General features: G+C 37.6%; 1 protein-coding gene across 2 annotated transcripts in view; it reads left to right on the forward strand.

The window, feature by feature from the left end:
• The first annotated feature begins 263 nt into the window (after positions 1 to 263).
• SNX14 (sorting nexin 14) overlaps positions 264 to 25,173 on the forward strand; it is a 30,910-nt gene continuing 6,000 nt past the window's right edge. Inside the window, exons 1-17 of one of the 2 annotated variants that reach the window (XM_087914654.1) lie at positions 264 to 802; positions 2,900 to 3,020; positions 5,080 to 5,156; positions 5,247 to 5,325; positions 5,858 to 5,901; positions 8,084 to 8,171; positions 8,474 to 8,558; positions 8,699 to 8,855; positions 12,346 to 12,421; positions 14,218 to 14,262; positions 14,359 to 14,439; positions 14,541 to 14,655; positions 15,311 to 15,466; positions 16,891 to 17,015; positions 17,956 to 18,014; positions 21,138 to 21,270; positions 23,630 to 23,831. In XM_087914654.1, the coding sequence (XP_087770780.1) occupies positions 663 to 802; positions 2,900 to 3,020; positions 5,080 to 5,156; positions 5,247 to 5,325; positions 5,858 to 5,901; positions 8,084 to 8,171; positions 8,474 to 8,558; positions 8,699 to 8,855; positions 12,346 to 12,421; positions 14,218 to 14,262; positions 14,359 to 14,439; positions 14,541 to 14,655; positions 15,311 to 15,466; positions 16,891 to 17,015; positions 17,956 to 18,014; positions 21,138 to 21,270; positions 23,630 to 23,831 (1,783 nt within the window). In that variant the 5' untranslated portion in view covers positions 264 to 662. Of the gene's footprint in view, positions 803 to 2,899; positions 3,021 to 4,616; positions 4,676 to 5,079; positions 5,157 to 5,246; positions 5,326 to 5,857; positions 5,902 to 8,083; positions 8,172 to 8,473; positions 8,559 to 8,698; positions 8,856 to 12,345; positions 12,422 to 14,217; positions 14,263 to 14,358; positions 14,440 to 14,540; positions 14,656 to 15,310; positions 15,467 to 16,890; positions 17,016 to 17,955; positions 18,015 to 21,137; positions 21,271 to 23,629; positions 23,832 to 25,173 lie in introns of those variants that run through there. The other variant, XM_087914659.1, reaches the window with a different exon arrangement.

The following is a 25,173-nucleotide window of genomic DNA, read 5'->3' on the forward strand; positions in this document are numbered from 1 at the left end:
TTGATATTCAACGACATCTGGTCCCCAAGTTTACTACCACCGCTGAAAAACCACCATCTACGCTATGAATTTGTGGGCAGGATACGCTGCAATCAAGCCCAGGCATCTCGAGGGAAGAAAAGTGAGTTTTAAAGGGGATGGGGGAGGCTTTCGCGTTTACACAGTTTCAAGGCTTCCAATCCAACAGAATGCGAGCGATTCGGCGCTTCGGGCATCAGGGCAACAACTAACGCCGCCATTTTAATGGGCTTTATTTCCTCCAGGCTAAAGGGCAACCAAAAGAGTCACGGTAAGGGCGGAAGTGCCTCATTCTCCGTTCTGCCCCTTCTTGTTCAATCGATAGCTTTTGCAATTCGAGAGATCGCGAGATGAAGTGAAAAGAAAAGACCGAACTCCGCTCCTTTCAAGCAGCGGTGTATTGGTACTAACTAAGGGAGCCCGGGTGGGAAAGTAAGCGAGAACGGCTCCGGGGGCCGGCGAGGATTATCTTCCGCCTTGGAGAAGCCACCCTATTGGTCTAGCCCTCTGCACGTGATGCGAAGGGATCGAGTGGTGGAAACCGGAAGGCAGGGGCTTTCGGTCCCTTCAAGTGTGCTACGGAGCGCCTGGGGATCGTCGGGTCAAGCTGAAGCCGGGGGCGCAGTCTCCCCCCATCCTCCAGGATGAGGTGGGCACGCGCGGCCGTGGAGAGGCTGTGCCAGCGCGCGCCCCGGGTGGACGTCCTGCGCGAGACCTGCCGCCAGTACCCTTTGTTTTGCTGTATCCTTTTGGGGTTCAGTGTGGCAACACTCCTGCTCAGCCGGTAAGGAGAGACCTTGGGTCCGGGTCTGGTGCTGGCCGATAGGAGCGAGATGGCATGGACTTCGTTACATGTGCTGCTTGGCGCAGCTTCTCCCTCCGGGGCGATGGAGAATATACTCGAGCAGGAAAATGATACTTTTTGATAGGATGAAGAAGGGGAAGATGTGCTGCTTTCTAAAAACAGAGCAAAAGATACGACAGGGATTCCTCGGTAACCGTATCAGTTACCCAGTGGTTTTCAAAGTATGTAGCGCTGCGATCTCCTAAAAGATAGTGGATTTGTGTGACGGCCCCCGCCCCCCTCCAAGGAAATAATTTCATTGGGTTGGAGAAGAAAGATGTATGTTACTTTTTATAAGCTTTATTCCCACCACCATAGATACCACAGAGTTATAGAATGTTGTGAAACTGTAGATGTAGGACTTGCTCTGGAAAATGAGGAATAAAGCTCAGAACCAGTTTTGGCAATGTCCTATTTTACTGTTGCAAGTGGGATTGGGCATTTTTTGTGATTTTAAATGTGATTCCCATGGGGCTCTGGCTCATCCATTGATACTATTAAATACACACACATGTAAGTAGCTAGAGTGTTTCCTCTTCTCCCAACCATTCAATTTACAGTACTGTATGTGTTAAGCATAGCACACTAGCACGCATTGGTTTCACCAACCCCAGTCAACTATTCAACTAATTCCTTACCATATGTTGATGCCCTTCCTTTTAGCATGATTCAGGCAAGTAGAAGGCATAAACATAAATGAACATGAATGATTGTTTTTCTTCCCAACTTTCTAAAGGAGTCTAGCTAATTTCACTTTTTGTGTCTCTACATCATCCACTTGTAAACAACACTGTTGTGAAGAAGGGATTTATAATTGTTCCAATATAAACAAGACTGCTTTTCCTTTGAGTTCAGCTTCAAAACTTCCTTTTAGGAAAGAAAGGATGGTAGTTCTTACTGAAAGATCTGAGGAAGTTGGTTAGAACAATGGTTAACTCCTCCTCCACTTAATATTTATTTACAGTATAGATGTTTTAGAAGACTAATGGGAATTATAGTTTATCACATCTGTTAATGCAGGCTGAGAAAATCTTATAAAGCTGTGGTCATACTATATACAAAAACAACAAAATGCAGATAACAAGTACATTGTCAAATCTGGAGAGGACCTGTTAAGGAATACTATCAGACTCGTGAGTCTTGGAAGCATAGCTAAAATACTTTTTTTATAAATAAACTGCTGTTCTGATTTTAATTGTCAAGACATAATAGCCTCCAAGGCAAGGTGAAACAGTGCAGCTGTGTTTACACAATTAGCAAAAAAAGTCTGGTTAACAAAATTAGTACTTCCTGCCATTTTCCCCTACTTGCCTTAAATTGCTTTCTTTTCTGAATCTAGAGCAACAACTGCTTTGGAATTATAGAAATAGGGATGTATACCAGGGTTTATTGTTGGTTTGTATATGTGAAATAGTAGGAGAAAGGATCAACAGTAGGGCCAGGTGCAAAGGACTTAACCAATTCCATCTGCAGCATGATCCCAATAGTTGATCTTTAGTTATTGTAAAGGAATTTCCCCTTAAATTGCTGAAATGAAACTAAAGCATCAAATCCTTCTTTTTCCCTAACCTATAAAATTGCCAGCTTTTTTTGAACCCAAGACAAATTCATATTTAATACAGTATTTATATCCGTTTTGGAAAACTTACACCGAGGTGATTTTTTAAAAAACTAAAGTTGAGCTTTGGTTGCCATTTTACTTCCTTCCCTTATGTATGATATTTGCATATTCCTAACTACAGTATTTTTATTTATTTATGAAATTTATATACAACCCATCTCACTATCCAGAGCAACTCTGGACAACAAAGTAACATTTTTTCTTTAAAATATTACAAAAAACATTCTGTGAATTGGCCTATTGGGCTTGATTATGCTATATTTCTGAAATAAATGGCATGTAGGATGACTGTTTTGATAGGTATGTAATTATACATTGAACATGTAGGTATTTGAATATAATATTCCAGAGGTGGAGGCAGGGCTATGTTATTTTGCACTGTCCAGTGGATTTTAATTTTTCCCTTTACTTTTGAGGTATCGTCACATCTTAATGATCTTCTGGTCTTTTGTGGCGGGATTTGTAACATTCTATTGTTACTTAGGACCAGATACCCTCTTACCAAATATTCTGTTTACAATAAAACAAAAATCCAAGGTAATGTATAACTTTATCAATGTACTTTTGATATCTCTGATGGATTAATAGTGAAACATTGCTTGTGTTTACCTGCAGGCTTCAGCATTTTTAAATGTTACATGAGAAGCTGGCATTTTAGATCTATTCATTACTAATTACTTTTAGTTGCTGTGATGCAAATTAAATATATCCTTGATCTATTCTAAAAGGAAGAATAAAGGTGTAGAAATAAACTTGTTATTATGTTAAGGTTGTGTTAAATAAACTTTTACTTTTCTTTTGCACCCATATATGTTTGGAAATATTTCCTAGTTGTTTGACAAATTGGGATTCTATATGTAGAGATTTATAGTGGGAACAGGAAATCCATTTTGCCATTGTGGATTAATAAAGTTAATTTCACCCATAAGCTTAACGGCATTTTTTAAAGTTTTCATTCTTTTACCATTTTCAGTAAATCGATTGTAAGACTGTTCTTTAATCAGTTAAATTACTTGATAGATTTTTATTGACTTAACTGGGTAGAATGTATTCATAACATATAAAGAATTGTTGAATTCACTGTATAAATATTGAATATATTATCTAGCAGTGAACTAATATTTAAGAATTGTGGTCAGGAAGACATTGTTCATTCTTATTTTGCTTTCTGAATTTTTAGATCATACAAAAAGGCTATGAAACATACATATATAAAAAAGCACAGTCTTCAGAAGTAGCTGTTATGAGAGTAGTGCTGGCAAGCTTATAATACTGGAGAAGTGACTTGAAGTTGTAATGAAAGAGGGAGATTCTAAGGCAGTTTGTATTTTTCTACTTACAGGGATCCTCGACTTACGACTAACAAGTGAACCCCCAAATTTATGTTGCTAAGCGAGAGAGTTGTTAAGGGGGGGGGTCTTTTCCCATTTGAAAACCTTTCTTGCCATAATTGTTAAGTGAATCACTGCAATAAAGTTAATATGGTCATCAAGAGAATCTGGCTTCCCCATTGACTTTGCTGATCAAGAGGTCGCAAAGGTGATCACATGATGCTGGGACACTGCAACCGTCATAAATAACATGCTAGTTGCCAAGTGCCCGAATTTTGATCACGTGACCATGGGGGATGCTGCAACAGTCATAAGGGTAAAAAATGACCATAAGTCACTTTTTTCAGGGCCATCGTAACTTCAAACTATCGCTAAACGAATGGTTGTAAGTTGAGGATTACTGTCTTTTCAGCTTAAGGTTTTGATATCGCTGCTGCTTTAAATAAATAAACCCAGAACTGACTTGGTGTTAAAAAGGTGTTAAAAAAAGGGGGAGGGGGGACTTGCAAAGTTTTCACTTGTAGCATTATCCAAAGTAAGACTAGGTAATCTATTCCTATTTCCCTGATTTGGTTGGCTTGATGGGAAAATTAGTCTTTCAGTAATAGCTAAGAAGGATTAGTGGGGAGAAAGGGAAGGCAGAAGAGAAGGAGAAATGGATGTTTCGTAAGTGAGATCCCAACTCTACACATTTGAGAATTGCTTCCATGTGTGAATTAACTGAACTTTCTAGCTCATCTCTCTCAAAATATATTTATGTCAGGGGAATAATTTCTTATTTTTTCCAAACTGTACAGGTAGTCCTCAACTTACGACCACAATAGAGCCCAAAAGTTTGTTGTTAAGTGAGAAATTTGTCGAGTGAGTTTTGCCTAATTTTACAACTTTTCCTGTCACATTTGTTTAAGTGAAGCACTTCTTAAGCACTTAAGCACTTCTTAAATTAGTAACCCGGTTGTTAAGTGAATCTGGCTTCCCCATTGACTTTGCTTCTCAGAAGGTTGTAAAAGGGGATCACATGAGGATGCTGCAGTGGTCATAAGTGTGAAAAATGGTGATAAGCCACTTTTTTTCAGTGCCATTGTAACTTTGAACAGTCACTAAGCAAACTGTCGTAAGTCGAGGACTACTAGTAATTGCATTTCCCTCACTTCCACAACTGACAAAAGTTTGATCAGTTTTGTTACAAAAAAACCCTCTTTGAAATGGATAGTAATTTTACTAGCATCCTGAAGAATGAATTCCTTTCTATGTTTTCCTTTTAGCAATTAAAATTGCAAGAACAATCTTCCCAGAATGGCAGTTGTGCTATATGTGAAGATATCAAATGTAATAGACATGGGTGAGTTAAAATATTTCAGGGGGGTACCGGTAATTATATTTTCATATCTTAATGGGGATGAATGGATTGTTTTTGTTGTCGTTTCTATAGACGTGCCTCACTACTAGAAGATTATCAGCCATGGCTGGGCCTGAAAATTCCTTCTAAAGTTGATGCTTCCTTATCAGAGGTAATTGTTTAGCATCACCAGTTACAGATAACTTGTGTTACTCGTTTTTTAAATCATAGGAGGTTCTGTCAATTGCTATTCTTCTAAAACTGCTTAAACATAAATATTTCTGTCATGTTTTCTAAATCCCAAGATGAACAACAGTTTTCATTATTTTTACAGTTGCTACCTTGTTAGGATAGTTAATCCTTTCTGGCTGTTGATAATGTAACAACATTAGAAAATCCAAGTGCTGTTTTGCAAGTGTCTTTTAATCTGGATGCATGCAATAATTTACCTAGTTGTACTCTTGAAACTATAACTATTGGTATGTACATAGATTCAGGTAGCCTTTATAGTTATGCATAGTATTGAGTATGTCCTTCAGTTGCATATCATATCCTTGGTCATGTATTATGTACAAGTAACTTGAATTACAAAGTGCAGAGTGAAAAATATTATCTGCCTAGTGTTCTTGTATGTTTATATGTGCTAAGTATTATTGTTGGCTATTTTGTGGCATACACATCTTAATTATTTTACTTGTTTGCAGATGTTTGAACTAGTACTAGAAAATTTTATTTATCCTTGGTACAGGTAAGGTTCTTCTATAATTTGCCTTTGAAATTCCATCTGATCTCCCTAAGACAGTAATTTGTTATCTTACTTTCAGGTTTATTTAGGTTGTTTAATAATGCATCCCCACCACCACCATCCAAGGTCAATTTGTAGCTTAAGTCAAATTATATTGTAAGGTCTTACTTGTGTGGTGATATTTAAATCTTTGAAGTGCTGACTTCAGTTTTATGTTCACATGACTATTTCCTATATTTCTGCCTTTATCTTTATTTGTTTGTTTAAAGTATTTTCATGTCTGCCCATCTTAACCAAGTTCTAAGCAGCTCACAACCCAAAACAATATATACAAATAATGAAATAAAGCCAGTAAAACTAACCACTCAGAAGTGTTACCAGATCTTGTTCAGTATGTATACTTCTCTGGGAATAAAGTCCATGACATCCATTAGGACTTATTACAAGATAAGGACACTTAACTTTTCCCCCTTTCCTTATCAATACATTGGTATTTTGAGTGTGAGCCGGACATGTGTGTGTAGAATAGGTAGAATAATATATGTATGTTGATAAGATAACGGTAGGGTACCTCGCTTTATAGGCAATTGATTTTAATTGTTAGTTTAATTAATATTTAACTTTTTTGTCCTGATTTTGCCCTTTCTTGGGAGCATGGCCTCGGTCAGTGACTATTGTCCATGCATGTATACTGAGGCAAATACAAAAATGTCAAAATACTTATATTTTGGAGGGCATTCTTTAGAATTGATGTTGATAGGAGTTGGCAATTCTAATTACAAGACAAGATCCTGGATCATGCAGAATTTTGTTTATGTATATTTGCAGCTTTTTGCCTGTTTAATGTTCCTTTTTTCCCACTTTGAGCTACATTAGATTTTCAGCTTTTTATTCCAGCCTCTCAGTGCATTTGATTTATAAGTTTGATTTATAAATACCTATCGCTATTTTCTTCAATTTCTAAATAAAAGAAACTTTGATTAAAGGGGAACAATCCCATTATCTGAGGCATAACTTAGTAAGATTTGATAAGTGTTCCAGCTTTCAAGTTTAAACTTTGCAAAGAAGAAAAGAAGTTAATTTAAAATTTACTGTGAAAACTGCTAGGAGACCATTTCAAAGGCTTTCTCAGAGTTCTTCCACTTAACAACAATATTAAAGTGCTGCTCTTTAGGAAATTACTTGCAGGAAAAAATGTTGGCTACTGTTCTGAGTTCTAGTTTGCTTCAGCAAAAGGCGAACAGGGATGTAGCTCGCATGAGAAATGTGGGAGGAAAGAAGCAGGGTGGGAAATTCTCCCTTTGGTTTCAATTACTGGAGGCAGAACCTTCTGCTAGTTCTTCAGTTCCATAGAATGGTCACCCTGAAATTGGAGATCTGACAGCAATGGGGTTCGTCTCCCTGCTTTGCTTGCCTCAAAGAGGAGAAGATACCTCAGTGCCCCCCTCCCCCACCACTTCTACCTATGGCCAGAGAATGGGGGAAGAGAAGGATTTTCTGCTGTCATTTTTTAAAAACTCCTATGGAGCAATTGTTCAAAGGAATCAGTACTAACAGCAGCAGACGTGCTCTCTTCCTTTAGTTATTTTTTTTCTCCAATCAAACTACTTTCCCATTCACAGATTAGTTACTGCAACAAGTAATCCACAGTTGGTGGTGCAATCCTGGCATGTATCTCATGGAATATTATGGGATGTGTGTTGAAAACTGCCATGGTTGGTGAGGGGCTGCCATGTCTGATCTCCCATGGCTTTCTCTGGAAGAAAGTGGCAATATCCTGACCTCCAACATACATAGGCCTCTGTAAGCCTTGGGAGCTCTGAGGATCTGCATAATTGGCAAGAAGAGAGCCCTCTGCCAAAAGGTGAAAGGCCCCAAAATCATTAGCACGGATCATATTATTCTAAACGCACGTATGAATTATTTCAAAATTATGAATAGCATGTTTGAGTAAAGTTCTCAAATTATTAGTATTTACGTTTATAGACCTCGGAATACCAAAAGCTTGTTGATTTACAGATGATACATAGGAAATAATATAAAGGTTATAAAATGTATACGAAGAAAAAGTTCACAAACTAATATAAAGCTAAAATAAATATTAATATTCTTGTTTGATTAAATTAAATTAACCAAAGTGCAGCCAAACTAAGATAGAGCTATATTTTGTTTTGAAATTTTGTAGAGAGATAACTGATGATGAATCACCTGTGGATGAATTAAGAGTAACTTTACGATTTTTTGCATCTGTGTTACTTCGCAGAATTTACAAGGTAAGAAACACAATGATGTTATATTTAATGAATGGCTTTGAGGCATAGGCATAGTAAAAATATCTAAGAGATTATCTCATTGTAAACAATTGTTTTATATTAATTTAATACTTGTGAAGTTCTTCAAAAAAATCTTTTGAGTCATTAGTGCAGGGGTCCCCAGACTTGGCAACTTTAAGACTTGTGGACTTCAACTCCCAGAATTCCTTACATGAAAGTTTCCTTATACAAGCAAAATCTACTCGCAAAACCAAAATTTCTCTTGAATTTGCAAATAATTTATCTTCCTATGTGTTCTTCAGGTGAATATTCCAACTGTTGTAACAAAAAGAATGCTGAAGGCAGCAATGAAGCATATAGAAGTAATAGCTAAAGCTAGACAAAAAGGTAATATTAAACATTGCATGCCTTTTATTTAGAAATAAATTGACCTTTCTGTTCTTATATATGCTTTTATTTTTATTCGTTTAAGTATTGTCAGAAATGAATTTTCATATGAATTTTACTGAATTTAATTTTTCCTACAGTAAAAAATACAGAATATTTACAGCAAGCAGCTTTAGAAGAATATGGACCATCACTTCATGTGGCTTTGAGAAGTAGAAGAGATGAACTCAATTATTTAAGAAAACTTACTGAACTTCTTTTTTCCTATATTCTGCTTCCGAAGGCAACAGATTGCGGGTATATTATTCTTCCTTTGATATTATGAAGCTCTAACATTCAATGTGTTTAAATTTCCTATTTTTGTTAAATGGAAAAGCGTGCATGTCAGAAAATCTTGCTGTGGGCAAGATTACTCTACCAGTCTTAATTTATAACACATAAATGAACTTGGAATAGTTGATTCTTTCAGTGTTCATGAAAAGCCATCAGTGTAGGGTATGAATTTGGTCTTGTCAATGCTTGATCGTGGTAAATTTCAATCAGTGGAGGAAAACGTTCTATTATTTTCAACCATCAAGTATGCCACCTTCATTGTACAAAAGGCCGTATCAGTATTGAAACTGCTTATCAGGGCCTGCATTATAAAAAGGGATAGGACAATTTGTTTTTTTTTACAAAAAATAACCTTGAATAAAATAACAGACCTGTGATTTACATGAATACATTTTACCTGGCTCAAAGCTCCTCAAATCCTTTGAATACTTATGGTTTGTCAGAAAAAACTGACCTTTGGAATTGATTTGAATATTTTGTTTCCTATAATTTGCAAAACCAGATGTGGAAGTAAATGGATGGGTGTATGAGTTTTGGGTTCATGTATTTAGTATTTACTATTTCGTCATGTTGTATATGAATGACATCTATAAGAACTTGCGTCTCTGCAGTGTTCTAGAACTAAGAGAGAGTTAGTGGAATTCTGCTTCTGGGAGTGAACTAGGTAAGGAAGTCCACATCTTTTTGGCCAAGGCTTCTAGAGATGTGCACCAATAAAATTAACATGCCCAGATTCAATGGAGAATATGGAGAGGACACCATAACAACAACCATTGCTCTTCAAAGGCATGCCTGCTCATATTTTTGCCTCTTTTGAGTTGAGAAATCAGTGCTAGAATCAAGGACTTTCTTTTCTAAGTGAATAGCTGCATCAGAAGTGAACTTATAAGTCCCAGACTTGGTATAGACACCCTAGTTACCACTCTGAGATAACTAGCAATATATATTTTTTAATACCACAAACTCTGAGGGATCCTGAGGAAGTTCCGTAACTTGCCAGGAATGAAAGATTTTTGACTCTGCAATTATGCCATCAGTCTAATTTGAGGACCACCTAGCCCAGGGGTGTCAAACTCGCATCATGGGCCATATTGTGATGTATCACTATGTATTTTGCCTTTGCGGAGCTGGGGTGAGTGCAGCCTGTGCAGGCCGTATCCGACCCATGAGCCGCCAGTTTGACAGGCCTGGCCTAGCCTATTAATTTATGAACAGGACTTCTACTACCACAGCATTGTACATGCATATTTTTATATACAAAAAATACAGAATACCTCAGAATGCACTTTTTTCTCCTCTCCAGTTGCCTTGTTTGTTTGCCCCTTTTCTAAAGTGGTTGTAGAACCAGTTATACTCTTTAGAACAGATAACAGTTTTTCAGGGGGGCGGGGTAGGGGGAAACATTGCCACTGCTTTAAACATTGCATTAAGTTTGATGGGTGAGTCCCATTAGGGTATGTTTAGAAGGAGAGGGAGGGAGGGGGAGAGAGGGAGGGTTGATTCACATTCTAATTAGCTGGACAGTTCTCTGTTATCAATGAAGAAGTAGCTTCCTCACATGTTTGCATCAGAGCAGGGGTGTCAAACTCATGGCCTGCAAGCCAGATGCATCACATGCTGGCCCCGCCTCCGCACGGTTTAGCAAAGGGGAAGAAAGTCCCGATACGTCACATGACAATGCCGTGACAACGCAATTTGACACTCCTGCCCTAGAGCTATGAGTATCTGCCTCAAAAAGCTGGCAGATAAACAAAGGGGGAAATCTTTCTGGTTGCTGAGACTTCTGTAATTTTATCCTATCCTCTTTCAAGAAATCTCTGTAAGGAAACTGAGGAAATTTTATTTTCTGAGGAGATGCCTGTCCTTACAAGTGACAGCAGCTTTTTTTTCTCTCTCTAAGCAGTAGTATAAAAAACTTGGATTGTTGCCATACGATGCTCATTAAAGATTTAGAGCACTTTCTTTGAACTATTTTTAAGCTTGAGAGTCAGTTTGATCTAGTGGTTAAGACACAAGGCTAGAAAGCAGGAGACCATGAGTCCACCTTATTGTTATTTTTTATTTTATTATTTATTATATGCATACATACACACACACCCTTTGTATAGTCTATGTTATTCTTTTAATTAGTTAACCTTTTTGTTTAGAAGGTGCTTAGCTATTCTAGAAGTTGTTTTCAATTGTCAGTTTCATTGAAGAATGTTCTGCTGAACAACTAACAGAGTAACAGCTTGGCTCCAACGCTTTTAGCTTCAGAAGTGGTAAGAGATTAGCTATTTGATCCATTCAAGATTATGTTTTCTGCAAAGTAGCGTTGACTTCTTAGCTTTGCAATTACCTGACTAAAAGTGAGAATCTTGCAGTATTTTAAGGTGACAGCGGAACAAAGCTTACTTGCGACTTCAACTCTTCACATAGGTTTTATGTGGATGCAGATTATCTACCTTCACTCCAACTATTATCCTTTCAGTCCTCTGGCTTGCCTTGATTGTCAAAGAAACACCAGGAAATCACCATAACGATGTCTATATGTACGTCACTTTGAGGCAGAGATCCCACCCCAAGTTTTTCTTTAACACATTCTGATGCGGTTCTGCCCAGACACAAATAGTCATAGGTGCAGCATGAAGGAAAGAAAAGTACAAATTGGGAACTGTTTCGTCTTTGTCAGTACCACATATGTAGTGCCAAGCTATATCTTTCAGTGTATCTGGCTCCTCTCTATGTATGCCAGGACAGCACATTAAATTACTTGCAAGATTACAAATGTCAAGAAGAAACAATGGCACACAGGCAAGAAACTGTTCGGTTCCATCCAGAGATGAGAATATCAGTCTATAGTTGGTTTTCCTTTCCCATTGTATATTGTTACATGAAAAGCTGAGGCTGGGTAATTGTTCTTCAGATTGCCATGAGGTTTAATGGAGGATATCATTAAATCACTGCATTTTTCTGGTTCCTTCAGCCCGGTGGCAGGGATCAAGAACACAGAAGCTTCAAATTGGCCTAGATCTGTAGTAGGCTGCTATCATAATAAATGCCCTATGTGTGACATAGAACCCCATTATTTACAGGATCAAGGCTAAATGAGTAAAGTCTCCATTTTTAGGAGTTACAGTATATTTCAGTTGCATTTTCTGTGTTTGCCTGCTTGATTTTAGTGACAGGTTTGGGGGATTTTAAATTTTATTTATTGGCTTTGACTTCTTTTCATTTTTTTGTGTGCCCCCAAAGTCACATTGAGTGGGTGGATATATAAAGACTACCAAAAAGAAAAAGGGGTACATGCATGTATGTATGCAGAGCAGTTTTCTGTGAAAAAAAATGTACGAGAAATTGTGTATGTATGTATTTGTTTAACGGTGCATTAAGTTATTCTTTACCCTAGTTTAATTTGAATGCTAACCTTATGAAGAAGGTATGGCTGCATAAAATTGGCTTTTATTCTCTCCAGGACATTCACTTTACTCATAAGAGAAATCCTGTCGGGTTCTGTTTTCCTTCCCTCTATGGATTACTTAGCTGATCCGGTAAGTGCTGAGAAGCTCCAGTAGTTTGTGGTAGGCCATGACAGGTATATGATGGCTTATGAAATGTTCAATGAAGGAGGAAGGGGTTCAATGAGAAGTTAGATTTTTAATGAAAAAAATAAAAAAATGTTAACCTCAAGGTTGTCTCATTTTATATTCAATTGAATTATAGCTTGCAAGGGTCAGTATCTAGCTAGGAGCAATTTTAGGTGTTCGTTAAAGAATCTTGATGGCCTGGAGGTTAAGATGCTCACCTCCCACTTGGGAGATAGAGAGTTCAATCCTAGACAGTGACAGATGTTTCTCTATCAGGGCAAAAATTAAAAATATCTGCTGCAAACTTCACATGATGTCAGGAATGGCATCTGGCCAGAAAACACTCAGCTCCCTACAGTCACTCAACTATACTCCAAATTAAGGGATTACAGGGTCATAGAAAGGGAGTTTTTGTTGAAGAATCTTTAAAATCTGAGGTACAGTTTTCCATCTGGCATCCCCATACTCAGTCACTGCAACTGGAAGTGTTGGGAAAGGAAACACCTTTGTCACATTAAGAATTGCTTCCCTAGAATATCAGTTTTCTTTTTCTTATATTTAATATCTCTTAGTCTTTCCCATTTTAGCATAAAAGAGCAAACATTAGAGAAGAATTGGAAGGCAATTAAACTTGGTCAGGGACTCTGGTAGTCAAACTTCTAAGATGACCCTATTAGACAGTTAAATAAATTCATATTATCATTTTATGTACATTAAAAATTGCATGACATGTTCATGCAAAGAATTTCATGAAAGTCAGGTTATAGAAGGCTTTGCAGAATTATTATTATTATGTAAGTTATGTAAGTATGTGTTATGTAAGTATGTGTACGCCGAATTATAAATTCCCTGTTTTTTCTCTTAACTGTAAGAAAATTGAATTACACCAATATAACATGGGACAAAACCCTGCCCAGCAGAAGTTACTTTGTGGGGTTTGAGTTAATGATATAATAATAACTGATTGGAGCTCTAGAAGTTATATCTAAAGGATTTCCTCAATATCTGGAAATATTGCATTTATCACAGCTGAACATCCTATTTTACAAAATACTATCCTGCTTGGAACTGTCTAAATTCTTAGACTTTCTCTGAATAATTCTTAGGTCCTTGGTTTCCACCAGGCTTAGATGTGAATCTAACTTAATAACCTACACTTATTAAATTTCTATGGCTGGTGTATAGAGGGCTCTATTTCTAGAGCATCTTGCTTCTTCAGTGTACAGTACAGGACCAGAAGTAGAAGTGGAGGTGGTTAGAACAAGTTGTGGCCTTTTCCCCCCCTCAGTTGTTCCTTCTTCCCTTCCTCCTATACTGCTCTTTTACCAGAACCCTATGCTTTGATTACCAACATTCCATTTTATAAAAATATTAATAAATGTTAACATCAAGTTTGTCAGGGCTGGAAACATTCTATTAATCATTGGGCATTATGTTTGCTACAATATAGAGATAATCTGGATATTTACATTCCAAATCTGGTAGCCTCACCCTAACTGGATTTTTTGATTGTGTAGGACAAGAAGTAGGTTGTTAGATGGAATCTCATGTAGTTCTGGGCCCTAAAGTGGTGGCTTACGTCCCAGTTTTACAAATAAGATTTCCAAATTAATTGTTCACATAAATTGGAAGAATGGCAGAAGGGCCGAATTCTTCTAATGGTGGGGCTTAGAGTTTTTGAGGAATGTTTCCAAGGAAAGTATAACATGATTTGCCTTTTGTCTCAGCTATCTTTTAAATAGGCCTGTCTTTTCTTTTAGGATACTGTGAACCACTTGATACTTATCTTCATTGATGATAGTCCAGTAAGTACTACAAAAAAAAAATTATAGTAATTGTGAAATTATACGGTTTTGTTCCTGGATGCTGGATTTTTTTTTCTGATTTTTTTTTTCTTACAGCCTGAAATAGCAACTGAACCTGCTTCACCTTTGGTTCCTTTCTTGCAGAAATTTGCAGAATCTAGAAACAAAAAACCTTCTGTAAGTGTAAAAAAAATGCACGTTAAGTGTATATGCCTTTGTTTAGAAAAAAGATGGTATGGATAATTAGAAATAAATTATGTATTGAATCTTCTATTAAGGCCTTGCACTTTGAACTGAAAGAATTTGAAGGCAAGCAGGATCTTTTCTTTCTATTTATGAGTTTTTTGAAGAAAGAAGGAACAGTACATGTTTTGCAGTTTTACCTGGAGTTAGGTAAGAAATCTGTCTCAATATGTTATCTTTTTAGTTACATTAAATAAAAATGACTATATAAAAAGTTGCTTCTGCAATGCACTTAAGCCTGTGTAAGCAAATAGAGGGGATAAAGTGGCTTCCACACTAAAGTTTATCATATAATGCATAAAATCTTAAAGAAGAAAAAGAAGGGGAAAAAGTGATTTTTAAAGTGATACTTATTTACATTGCAAGTATAAGTTTGAACTAATGTAGTTTTTTTGCAGAAGTTTTCCAGATTATGTATCAAAATCAGATTTCTGAAAATAAGGTACTTGGATTTGTTTTTAAGTGAGCTGAAATGGAAAAGCCCCTCTAATGTAGCATTCTGTTTATATTGCAATAGCCGATGGATGCCGATGGATGCCCATGCAAGGTGCTTAAATCTGTATCCTGCCATTTGGAAAATATCCTGGCCTGCCAAAAATATGAAGCTTCCTCCCGCCCTTGTAAAGTGTTAGATTAGTAATTTGGGCAGGCTTTCCTTTCAAAAGCAACTTTATAACTTGAAGGGAGAGTTAAGGGAGAGTTTTATAACCCGAAGGAAGAATTTTGAGAATTGTCTTATCTTGTGAATTGCCTTAAATCAATCTGAACTCAATATATTTCTTTATTATTTTATCCCAAACAACAGAGCAATTTAATAATAGAATTTTGCAGGCAGAGTTATCAGATTCTGAGAAAATGTCCCTCCATGAAGAAGTCAAGAAAATCTATGAAACATATTGCTTAGATGAAAGCATTGACAAAATTAAATTTGATCCTTTCATTGTGGAAGAGATACAAAGTAGTAAGTGAAATCAAAAGAAAAATGTATTTGAAGTTGTTGCTTTTTTTCTGAATGGTACTTGTAGAATAATACAGGTGTTGGCATGAACATGTCTTAGCAATATTGAGAATTTGGGGCATAGTGGCACCATTACCTACAGAGGGTATATTGGGGAAGGCTGATCTACTCAATGAGCATAAAACAAGGAAATTCTAGCATTACCTAATTATTTTTTTTTAAAAAAAAGCTCTTTCTTTGTACCTTGATCAGTCCCACAACTTCAAGTTTTCCATGAAATGAGAAACAAACAGATGTGGTGCCTTTGTAAAAATCAAGGTTGACCTCTGATGATTTCATGGAAATGTCCACTTAGCTTTTTGACAACAATACAGAAGTCATTTGCAATTGTTTCTTTTGGGATGTCCTTTCAGTTTCTTAGTCTGAACCAGGGGTCACCAACCTTTTGGACCTCAGGGACCACCAAACACATAATTTTAAATCCCAGGGACCACTAACTGGTTCTGTGGGTGTGGCTTAATTTGCGGGTGTGGCTTGGTGATCATGTGACTGGCTGGGCATGGCTTGTATGTAAATATTATAAATATTGATTTTTTTTATATAAAAAAGAGCAACTTTTACCCAAAATCAAGCAAAGCAGGCAGGCAGATTGAGTTGCTCACAGAATCACAGATTCATTCAGAGATCTGTCTGCCATTGGCTAACTCAGTCTGTCACATAAAATTTGCTTGCCATGAGTCTGCACTGAATAATACTGTAGAACCTTCAGTCCTAAGGGAGGTTCGGTTGTGTTTAAAAGCAGAGCCAAAGATCTAAAGACTAGCTAGAAAGCAAGAAATCCAACCATTTCCTGCTTCCTAGCTAATCTAAATCTCCCGGCACAACAGAACAGCAGAAAAATAGCAATTTAGCAGGCAAGTTTGCGGGTAAGGAGTGAGTGGACAGGGAGGGTTCCTGTGGGCCATGTGGGTGGTGCAGCCTTGCATTTCTGCGCAGCCTGGATTAATTGTTTTTGGGGGGGTGCTCTGGGGGTGAGATTTCTCTGCAGCCCACCAAAATTTTCCCACAGCCCACCAGTGGGCCATAGCCCACCGGTTGGTGACCACTCATCTAAACTATAGATTTGGGATTCCTTAAAATTTTCCCATTCAAGAGTGTGTGTGTGTTTGTGTGTGTGTGTGTGTTTATCCATCCATCCAACTTACAAATGGTGTCTCTGGATAGATTATGTTTATGTAAAAACATAAACAAATAACATAGCACACCAGACATATAGGCTCATCCAAGTTCTCCTAGGCCCCATTCTGCTTAATTTCTAAACTCAAAATCAGCCAAATACTGCTGAGACAGATATCATAATCCTGAAATATTACACTTTCCTATAAGTATTTTCATATTATTGACATGTCTGACATTTTCATCTGTAGTTGCTGAAGGCCCCTATGAGGAAGTTGTGAAACTTCAACAAATGCGGTGTTTCTTTGAAGCCTATGAACAAGTTTTCTCACTCTTAGAAAATGTCTTCATACCTAGGTTCTGCCACACGCATGAGGTAACAACTATCTATTTATATTTGAGCCACCTCAGTTTGTAATTTTAACTGTTTTTCAGTGTTACTTTTTGAAGTTTTTGAGCTCAAGGAGTCTACTTGCTTTTTCTCTTTCAATTGAAATTTCTAGAATGAAATAACCCCTCTATATTAGCTCTAATGTCTTAATGTATTCTCGAATTATGGAATGAAATAAGCCCTCTGCTTTATTTCTAATGTCTGCTTAAATTATTGCAGTGCATTATTGTGAAGTTTCCTTAAAAATAATAGTGAGATAATAATGCAGAATACTGACAGAAATTGAGCATTATGATCATGTCGTGTTACTTTTGCTAGTTATAGTAATTCTTGGTCCATTCAGAGCACTGGTTTCCTCTTTTAATGTCTGTATCAGAGGTGGAATTCAGCAGGTTCTGACCAATTCTGGAGAACCAGTAGTGGAAATTTTGAGTAGTTCCGATTTTACAGTATCCTTCCCCTATCCACCAAGCCACATCCACAGAACCGATAGTAAAAAAATTTGAATCCCACCACTGGTCTGTATAGATTTAAGAGAAGTGTCTCTTCTCTAATACATAGGCTTGTGAAAATCTTTTCCAGTACAATTTCTTAATTTTAGGGAGATTCATCAGGATGGACCCTAGTGTCTTCTTGGTATCAGGCAAATATTTGTTTCATCTCAGTTTTTTCTGTCACAAATACTGTACGTACTATACATTTTTAAAAATGATAGTACTATATCAGAAAATATGTTCAAACATTTTAGTTATTGCTGCTGGTACCTATTGAATTGTCCTGCTTTCCATGCTGTTACGTATATGAACTATAGTGATTTTTATTTCTAATCTATATATTTGTAAAATAGATTCTGAAGAAAATACAGCAAATAGAACAAAAGAAAATAAGCATGATTAGCAATTTTCAACTATTTTTCCTTATTTAGTATTTCAAGCACCTCTTTCAAGAAGTTGAATCCCCAACACGCAATTCCAAGTCAAACAAGTAAGTACAAAGTTAAGGTTAGTCCTCAACTTATGGCCACAATTAAGACTGGAAATCTTTGTAAGTCCATGTGACTGGACGCATTTTTTTTGACATTTCTTGCAGTGGAAATTAAGCAAACGAACACAGCCGTTAAGCAAACCCATTCTTCTGAATGGACTTTTTTTTTTGCTAGAAATTGGCAAAATATGTCCTAAATAATGGTTGCATGATTACGGGACATTTCAACTGTCATAAAGGTGAGCCAGTTGCCAAGACCCAAACTGTGGTCATGTGACCGCAGGAGGTGGCAACTTTTTACAACTGCCGGAAGTGCTATATTGGGCCATAAAGTACCCATTCTGAGGCTGTCATAACTCCAAATGGTCATAGATAAATGATCATAAGGCAAGGACTACTTGTATAATATACCTGCCTGGGTTGAAAGTTTTAAAAAAGGTACGTTGGATATGTTCATTCTGCTTCTCATTAATTTTTGAAAATTAAATATGTATCTTCGGCTGTAATTCAATATGTCATTCTTTTAAGTACTGGTAGCCCTCTGGTTGGGGTGGCTTTTGGGATTGGAATTTCCATTGCTACTTAATGGAAATTAATGGAAATGAGATACTAATATCACTTGCTAAAGCCTTAGTAAGGCCACACTTTGAATACTGCATTCAGTTTTGATCACCACACTATAAAAAAGATGTTGAGACTCTAGAAAAAGTGCAGAGATTAGCAACCAAGATTATTAGGGGACTGGAAACTAAAACATGTGAACTGGGCATGGCTACTCTAGTGAAGAGAAGGACAGGAGATATGACTGACATGATAGCAGTGTTCCAATATTTGAGGGGCTGCCACCGAGAGGAGGAAGTCAAGCTATTTTCCAAAGCACCCAAAGGCCAGACAAGGAATAATGGATGGAAAATGATCAAGGAGAGATTCAACCTAGAAATAAGAGAAATTTTCTGACAGTGAAAACAATCAACCAATGGAACAGCTTGCCTTCAGAAGTTGTGAGCGTTTCATCATTGGAAGCTTTCAAGAAGAGACTGGTCTGCCATCTGTCAGAAATGGTGTAGGGTCTCCTGCTTGGGCGAGTGGGTTGGACCTAGAAGATCTACAAGGTCCCTTCCAACTCTGTTAATAACTTAATAAAAAAATGTTTGTTTGTTTTTTAAAAGAAGGGGCCAGGGCTATGGGTGCTGGGTAGCACAATGGGGATATTTCCCCGCTGCTTCCATCATGCTTAGCCAGGATGTCTAGTAGCCATTCTTGGCAGCTACTTGACCAGGTTCCTTCATGGCAAGTCAGCCGGAGGGGAAGGGGAGCAATGAGTCCAGTGGAGGGGAGTCAGGCAAAAGACAAAAGTCAGATGGGGGTGGAGGGGAGGCAGTTATAAATGCGGGTCTGTCTGCAAGCACCCAAATTTTGATGATGCGATCCCAGGGTCAAAAATTTTGAAGGGTAGTTGTAAGTGTGGGTTTTTTTTAGCACCACTGAAGCACAACTTTGAACAGTCGGTAAATGACTGGACATAACCTGAGGACTATCTGTATTCTTCCGTTATTGTCAATGACGATAAAACCCTATTGTGACAATGTGGCCATATTAACAAGAGGCAGCAGTCATCCTATTTGTTTGTTATCCAATGTGGCGCTCAACGACAACAATGCCTGTTAAACATGGGTTTTAATCCCTACTAGCTCCCTATCCTATTAAACTTTTTTTTTGTATTCTTTTCATTAAAAAATAAATGGGAATTACCATATGGCAGAGTATATAGCCTCTGTTTAGAAAACTTTTGTGTAGATTGCTCATTCAACATTACTTCATGAAAAAACATGCTTTTCCCAAAACCAATTAAAACTTCTGGGATGTTTTGCTTCATATTGCTCTGCAGCAGTTCCAGGAAATAGGGCAAGTTTCTGTCCTACTAATGAGCAGTTTAGAAAAACACCTGAGTAAATTACATTCATGGTTGTGTCAATGTGAATCATAGCTGTGGCACAGTGATTACTAATTATCTCTTTGGTTTTATGAATGAAAGGAAATCCTGTCATTAAAAAATGCAGTTTTGTTGTTTTGCTCCCTCTTTTTTATATGATTGGTTCCTGTCAAGCCTCCCAAGAACCAAGAAAGACACATGGAGTTAATTTCAGAGTAGTTTCCTCTATTCTTCTTCAACTATGGACAGAGTTTATAAATCCTTAGTAAGACCACACCTGGAATACTGCATCCAGTTTTAGTCACCACATTACAAAAAAGAATTTGAGACCTTGGAAAAAGTGCAAAGAAGAGCAACTAAGGTGATTAAAGGCCTGGAGACAAAAACATGAAGAACAGTTGTAGGAATTGGGTATGGCTTCTCCAGAGAAAAGAAGAACTAGAGGTGAAATGATAGTAGTATTCCATATTTGAGGGGCTGCCATAAAGAAGGCGGGGGGAGGGGTTCAACTTATTTTCCAAAGCCCCAGAAGGCAAGACAAGAAATGATGGATGGAAACTAATGGAGAGAAACAACCTGGAATTAAGGAGAAACTTCTTAACAGTGAGGACAATTAACAGCTTGCCTTCAGAAGTTGTTGTTGCTTCATCACTGGAGGTTTTTAAGAAAAGACTGGACAGCCACCTGTCTGAAATGGTATAGGGTCTCCCTCTTGAGTAGGGGGTTGGACTAGACTTCTAAGATCCCTTCCAGTTCTACTCTGATTGATTGATTTATTGATTGATTGAGTCTTATCAAACTAAACAACTATTTGCATAGCTGTAGATATACTCTGAGAGTTGCTAGGGAGGAGCCATTTTTACCCACTTCTTTCTGGGTAAAATGTTCCAAGCGTTTTTGACTAAACATTCCAAGCTTTGCTGTCTCTTTGCCCTCTGGAATAGAGTTTCTCCCTCCTGGGAATCCAGGCTACATTCCACCACAGCTGCACAGAAGAAGAAGAAGAAACCATTCTTTTTCATCACAGTTTTCTTTTACATGATTTGAATAATGATATAAAGTAATGCGTTTACTGTAAGGTCTCAAATTATATAAGTGTTGACAATAAGACTCCTTAAGTATATCCCTTGGAAGTGTTTTCTCATTTTGAAATGATTATGGAGGTGCCATTTGCTGTTTGTTTTATGCAGAAGCATGCAGAGAAGAGGAGAATCGTCAGGAATCAGAAGTATAAGCAGCAAAATTAAAGGCGTATTCAAGAGCACTACAATGGAAGGGGCTATGCTACCTGACTATCTCCTTGCTGAAGGAGAGGATGATTTTGTGAGTTGAGCTAACAATTCTGAGTTCAGCATTGATTGTGTGTATTTTATTGCCTTTCTGCATTGTTCTCATCCGTTCCAAGTCCTTTTTCACTTTGCCTTATGTTTGTTGGCTGTCCACATAACTTATACCATGAACAGGAATTTCCAGTAACGAAGCACTTTTATTTATACAGGTAGTCCTCAAGTTACGGCCACAATTGAGCCCAATATTTCTGTTGTTAGGTGAGACAGTTGTTAAGTGAGTGTTGACCCATTTTACGAGCTTTCTTGCCACCGTTGTTAAATGAATCACCACAGTTGTTAAATTAGTAACCTGGTTGTTAAGTGAACCCGGCTTCCCTATTGGCGTGGCTTCCCAGAAGGTCACAAAAAGTGATCACATGGGACACAGCAACCATTACAAATACGGGTCAGTGGCCAAACATCTCAATTTTGATCCATGGGGATGCTGCAATGGTCGTAAGTGTGAAAAATGGTCATAAGTCGCCTTTTTCAATGCCATTTGAACTTGGAATAGTCACTAAATGAACTGCCATAAGTTGAGGACTACCTGTATTTGGGATCATGCAGCGTTTTTCTGAATTAATCCTCCCCATCCCGGATACCTTTCAATACTTGTGGACTTCAATTCCTAGAATTTTCAGTATCAGTCAGTTAGCTGGGAAATTTCAGGAGTTAAAATTCACATAATTGGAGATACCAGAGTCTGTGAGGAAGAGAGGTGTCCAAAAGAGAGGGGGGGGGCACAGGTGAAGGGGACAAGGATATCACAGCAGCATGTTGAAAGCCCAAACCCTTTGCGCGTGGATTATATCGCGCATACCTACAAAGAAATGGGACTTGCATATTACTTTTCATACGTAATTAAATGCGGAACTCTTAATTCATTGTTTTAGCATCTCCCAATAAAATTCTCTAATCATATGAGGCATTATCTGTGTCATATTAAGTTAAATTTTCTACAGATATTACAGATTGCACATAGAAGTATCTTAGGAGCTAGCAAAGGAATTTGTGAATATTTATATATTTCCCGTTTCATAAAAGAAAACTAAAATTAAGGTGATTCAATTATGACTATTAAGTACTCTTTTTAACTATGTAATTAGTTTAGTTTATAAAGCACACATGCAGATATGCATACAATGCAGCCTACGTTGCACAAAATAAATATGATTTGATGGCCTGGTGGTATACGTAATTTTTCAGAATAATTCTTATTAGTTTTCTATTTAATTCTTTCTGTTTGTTGCCCTGTTTGCTTATACTTTAAGGAACACCTGGGTTCAGATAGATTTTGTTTAGTGACTGCCTCGTTCAGCAACTGTTAAAATTGTGAAGGTGCTAAAAAAATAACTTTATAAACAATGGCCAAGTTTATGATCTTCACAGTCTCCCTCAGTCACATGTTTATCCTTGTAGTTAGTATACATTGTCTTTTGGCTGACCTGTTTATTCCCCCCCCACCCCACCCCTTTGTAGAGCGGATGGGGAATGAACTGTTTCGAACTGGCACTGGCAGCCAGTTGCTTTTGATGTGTGTTCTTTATTGTGTGCCTGCTTATTCTCTTGCAACCACTTCCTCCCCAATGAATGTAAATGCAAACATTAATTCCCTTCTTGCTAATTATCCCAGTGTCAGAGTAAGCATTCCAAGAACAGGAGAGTAGTTAGGAACCAAAACAAAAGCCAAAAGTGTGAAACTGATTTAGTCTTGTCAGTTTTAAAGTGCTATCCCAGCTTTGGGTTAAGCATTCTAAAGGGCAAAGGAACATCGCAAAGGAAAGCAGAGTCATAATCCTGCTTGGTGATTGTTTGCTTAATAACAGAGGTGTTGATTCGATAGTGATTGCTAAATGAGGTGTCAACACTACCTGTACAGCTGCAAAACATAAGTGCATGGCAGCATTGGGAAAAATTCCTCATAACCAAACATCTTTGGGTTTATGTTGCTTACTTTCAATTTCTGTTGTCACTGTTGAAAACTTATGTGTATGCTCTGTGGTAGAATCATTGACTCAGTTTAGTACAAAGTTAATCATAACCTATCTTGCTCTTAACTTAAAGCAAGCTAATGATAGAGTTCGTATTGTGATTGTCATCAAATTATGATACCATCATATTATGGTTAGTGGAGAAAACGTATCCCAAATCAATGGTATTTTTTTGCAAAATACAATTTTACATTTATTTAACAAGTGCACTGTTATTTTTCGTTATACAATTTTCGTTCTGTTTTGTTCAAATAGTTTGTAATATTTAACACTTAGAGAACAGGATCTCTACTATGTACGTGGTACAATAAATGTAGTCACATAGCCTGGAATGGTCTTTGATTCAGTAAATTTTTACTGTAGATTGAAGAAGGCATTATGGTAATGGAAGATGATTCACCTGTGGAGGCACTTAGTATGCCTAATACACCACGCAATCTGGCTGCTTGGAAAATTACCATTCCTTATGTTGACTTCTTTGAAGACCCATCATTTGAAAAGAAAGAAAGGAGAGAGAGAATTCCTGTATTTTGCATTGATGTGGAAAGGAATGACAGGCTGGCACGTAAGCACTATTGGATGGATACACAAAGTCTTCCAATGCTGTTCACATTTATACTCAGTTTGACCCTCATTTTGTCTCATATAACATTTCCAAAATCATTCAGCCCTGAAAAAGGGGAGAACGAAAACATCTGAACTGATATTTTACCACATGGAGAATGATGGTAAAATATGGCATCCATGGTAGATTAAGTTTCTTTTGTGAACACCTCAGGGTGAAACTTAATAGATCCCTTGTTAGGCCTTACATTTGTGATCCATTTATCCATGCTAAAGACATTTCCCAAGTCCTCTGGCATACAGCATAACAGCACCTCTAGTGTATGCCTTCATATATTTCCCTGTACAGTACCTTTCCCTAACAAGAGTGGTGTCCAGAAATTGTTTTTCCATCATAAGTTAAGACATCTGCAGATAAAATGCAGTCAGTTTCGTTTCCTGCAGTCTTAGGAGAGTACATTTGACATTTTCTTTTAAAGTGCTACATCACATACTAGTGCATAGACAGAACAGTTTGATCCCAAAAAAGTAAATAAGACTTTTAGTTCTTGGTTGAAAGACTACCAGGAAATCCCAGGGTTATTGACTAGACTGGGAAGTTGGAAGGGGGGGGGGCGAACCCTCAGAAAAAGGCGGGGGCAAACCATTTCCATATTGCTTTCTAGTTTAACTACTTGGATGAATTCTGAAATCCGCATAGTCAAACTTGATAACAAGAGTGTTTACTTTAATAATGACAATTATGATTGCTAATAAAAGCTTTTAATAAGTTTGAAAAGTGTGAGGTTAAAATACAATTGAAGACTTGCTCTTAGTTCTGTTAGAAATACGTTTCCATGTAAAATTCTTTTACAGGTAGTTCTCGAGTTACGAATGTCATGGAGCCTCCCCATTCCATTTGTAACTGGAGGATTCGTGGGAGTGAATCTTATACATTGAACAAGATCACTCCCTGCTGTCATCCACGCATTTGATAATTGAATGTGCGGCTTGTTAAGTGTACATGTGCTCTCTCGGGGTAGGGCTAGTGATGGAACAGGCCACCTACTTCAGTCCAGCCAAGGTTTCCCCCAACCCACATATATCTCATTCTTTGTCCCCTGGGGTCCCCACGATTGCTTTCACCCCCTCTCCCCTTCCAACCTGCCATGCCAGGTGACTTACCTTATGAAGATCTATCTCCTGTCCAGCCTGTTTCTTTGCCTGCTTCCTCCTTTCTCATCAGCAAAGGGCTTAACTAGGTGTCTGGCAACACAAAAGGAGGCCTGGAGGGCCTTCCAGGCTTCCTTTTTCATTGCCAGAGGCCTCATCAAGCGAATCACTGGTGAGAAAGGAGGCCTGGA

This window comes from Pseudonaja textilis, chromosome 1, assembly GCF_049901715.1.
Source record: "Pseudonaja textilis isolate UNSWEBS1 chromosome 1, rPseTex1.2, whole genome shotgun sequence".
NCBI lineage: Eukaryota > Metazoa > Chordata > Lepidosauria > Squamata > Elapidae > Pseudonaja > Pseudonaja textilis.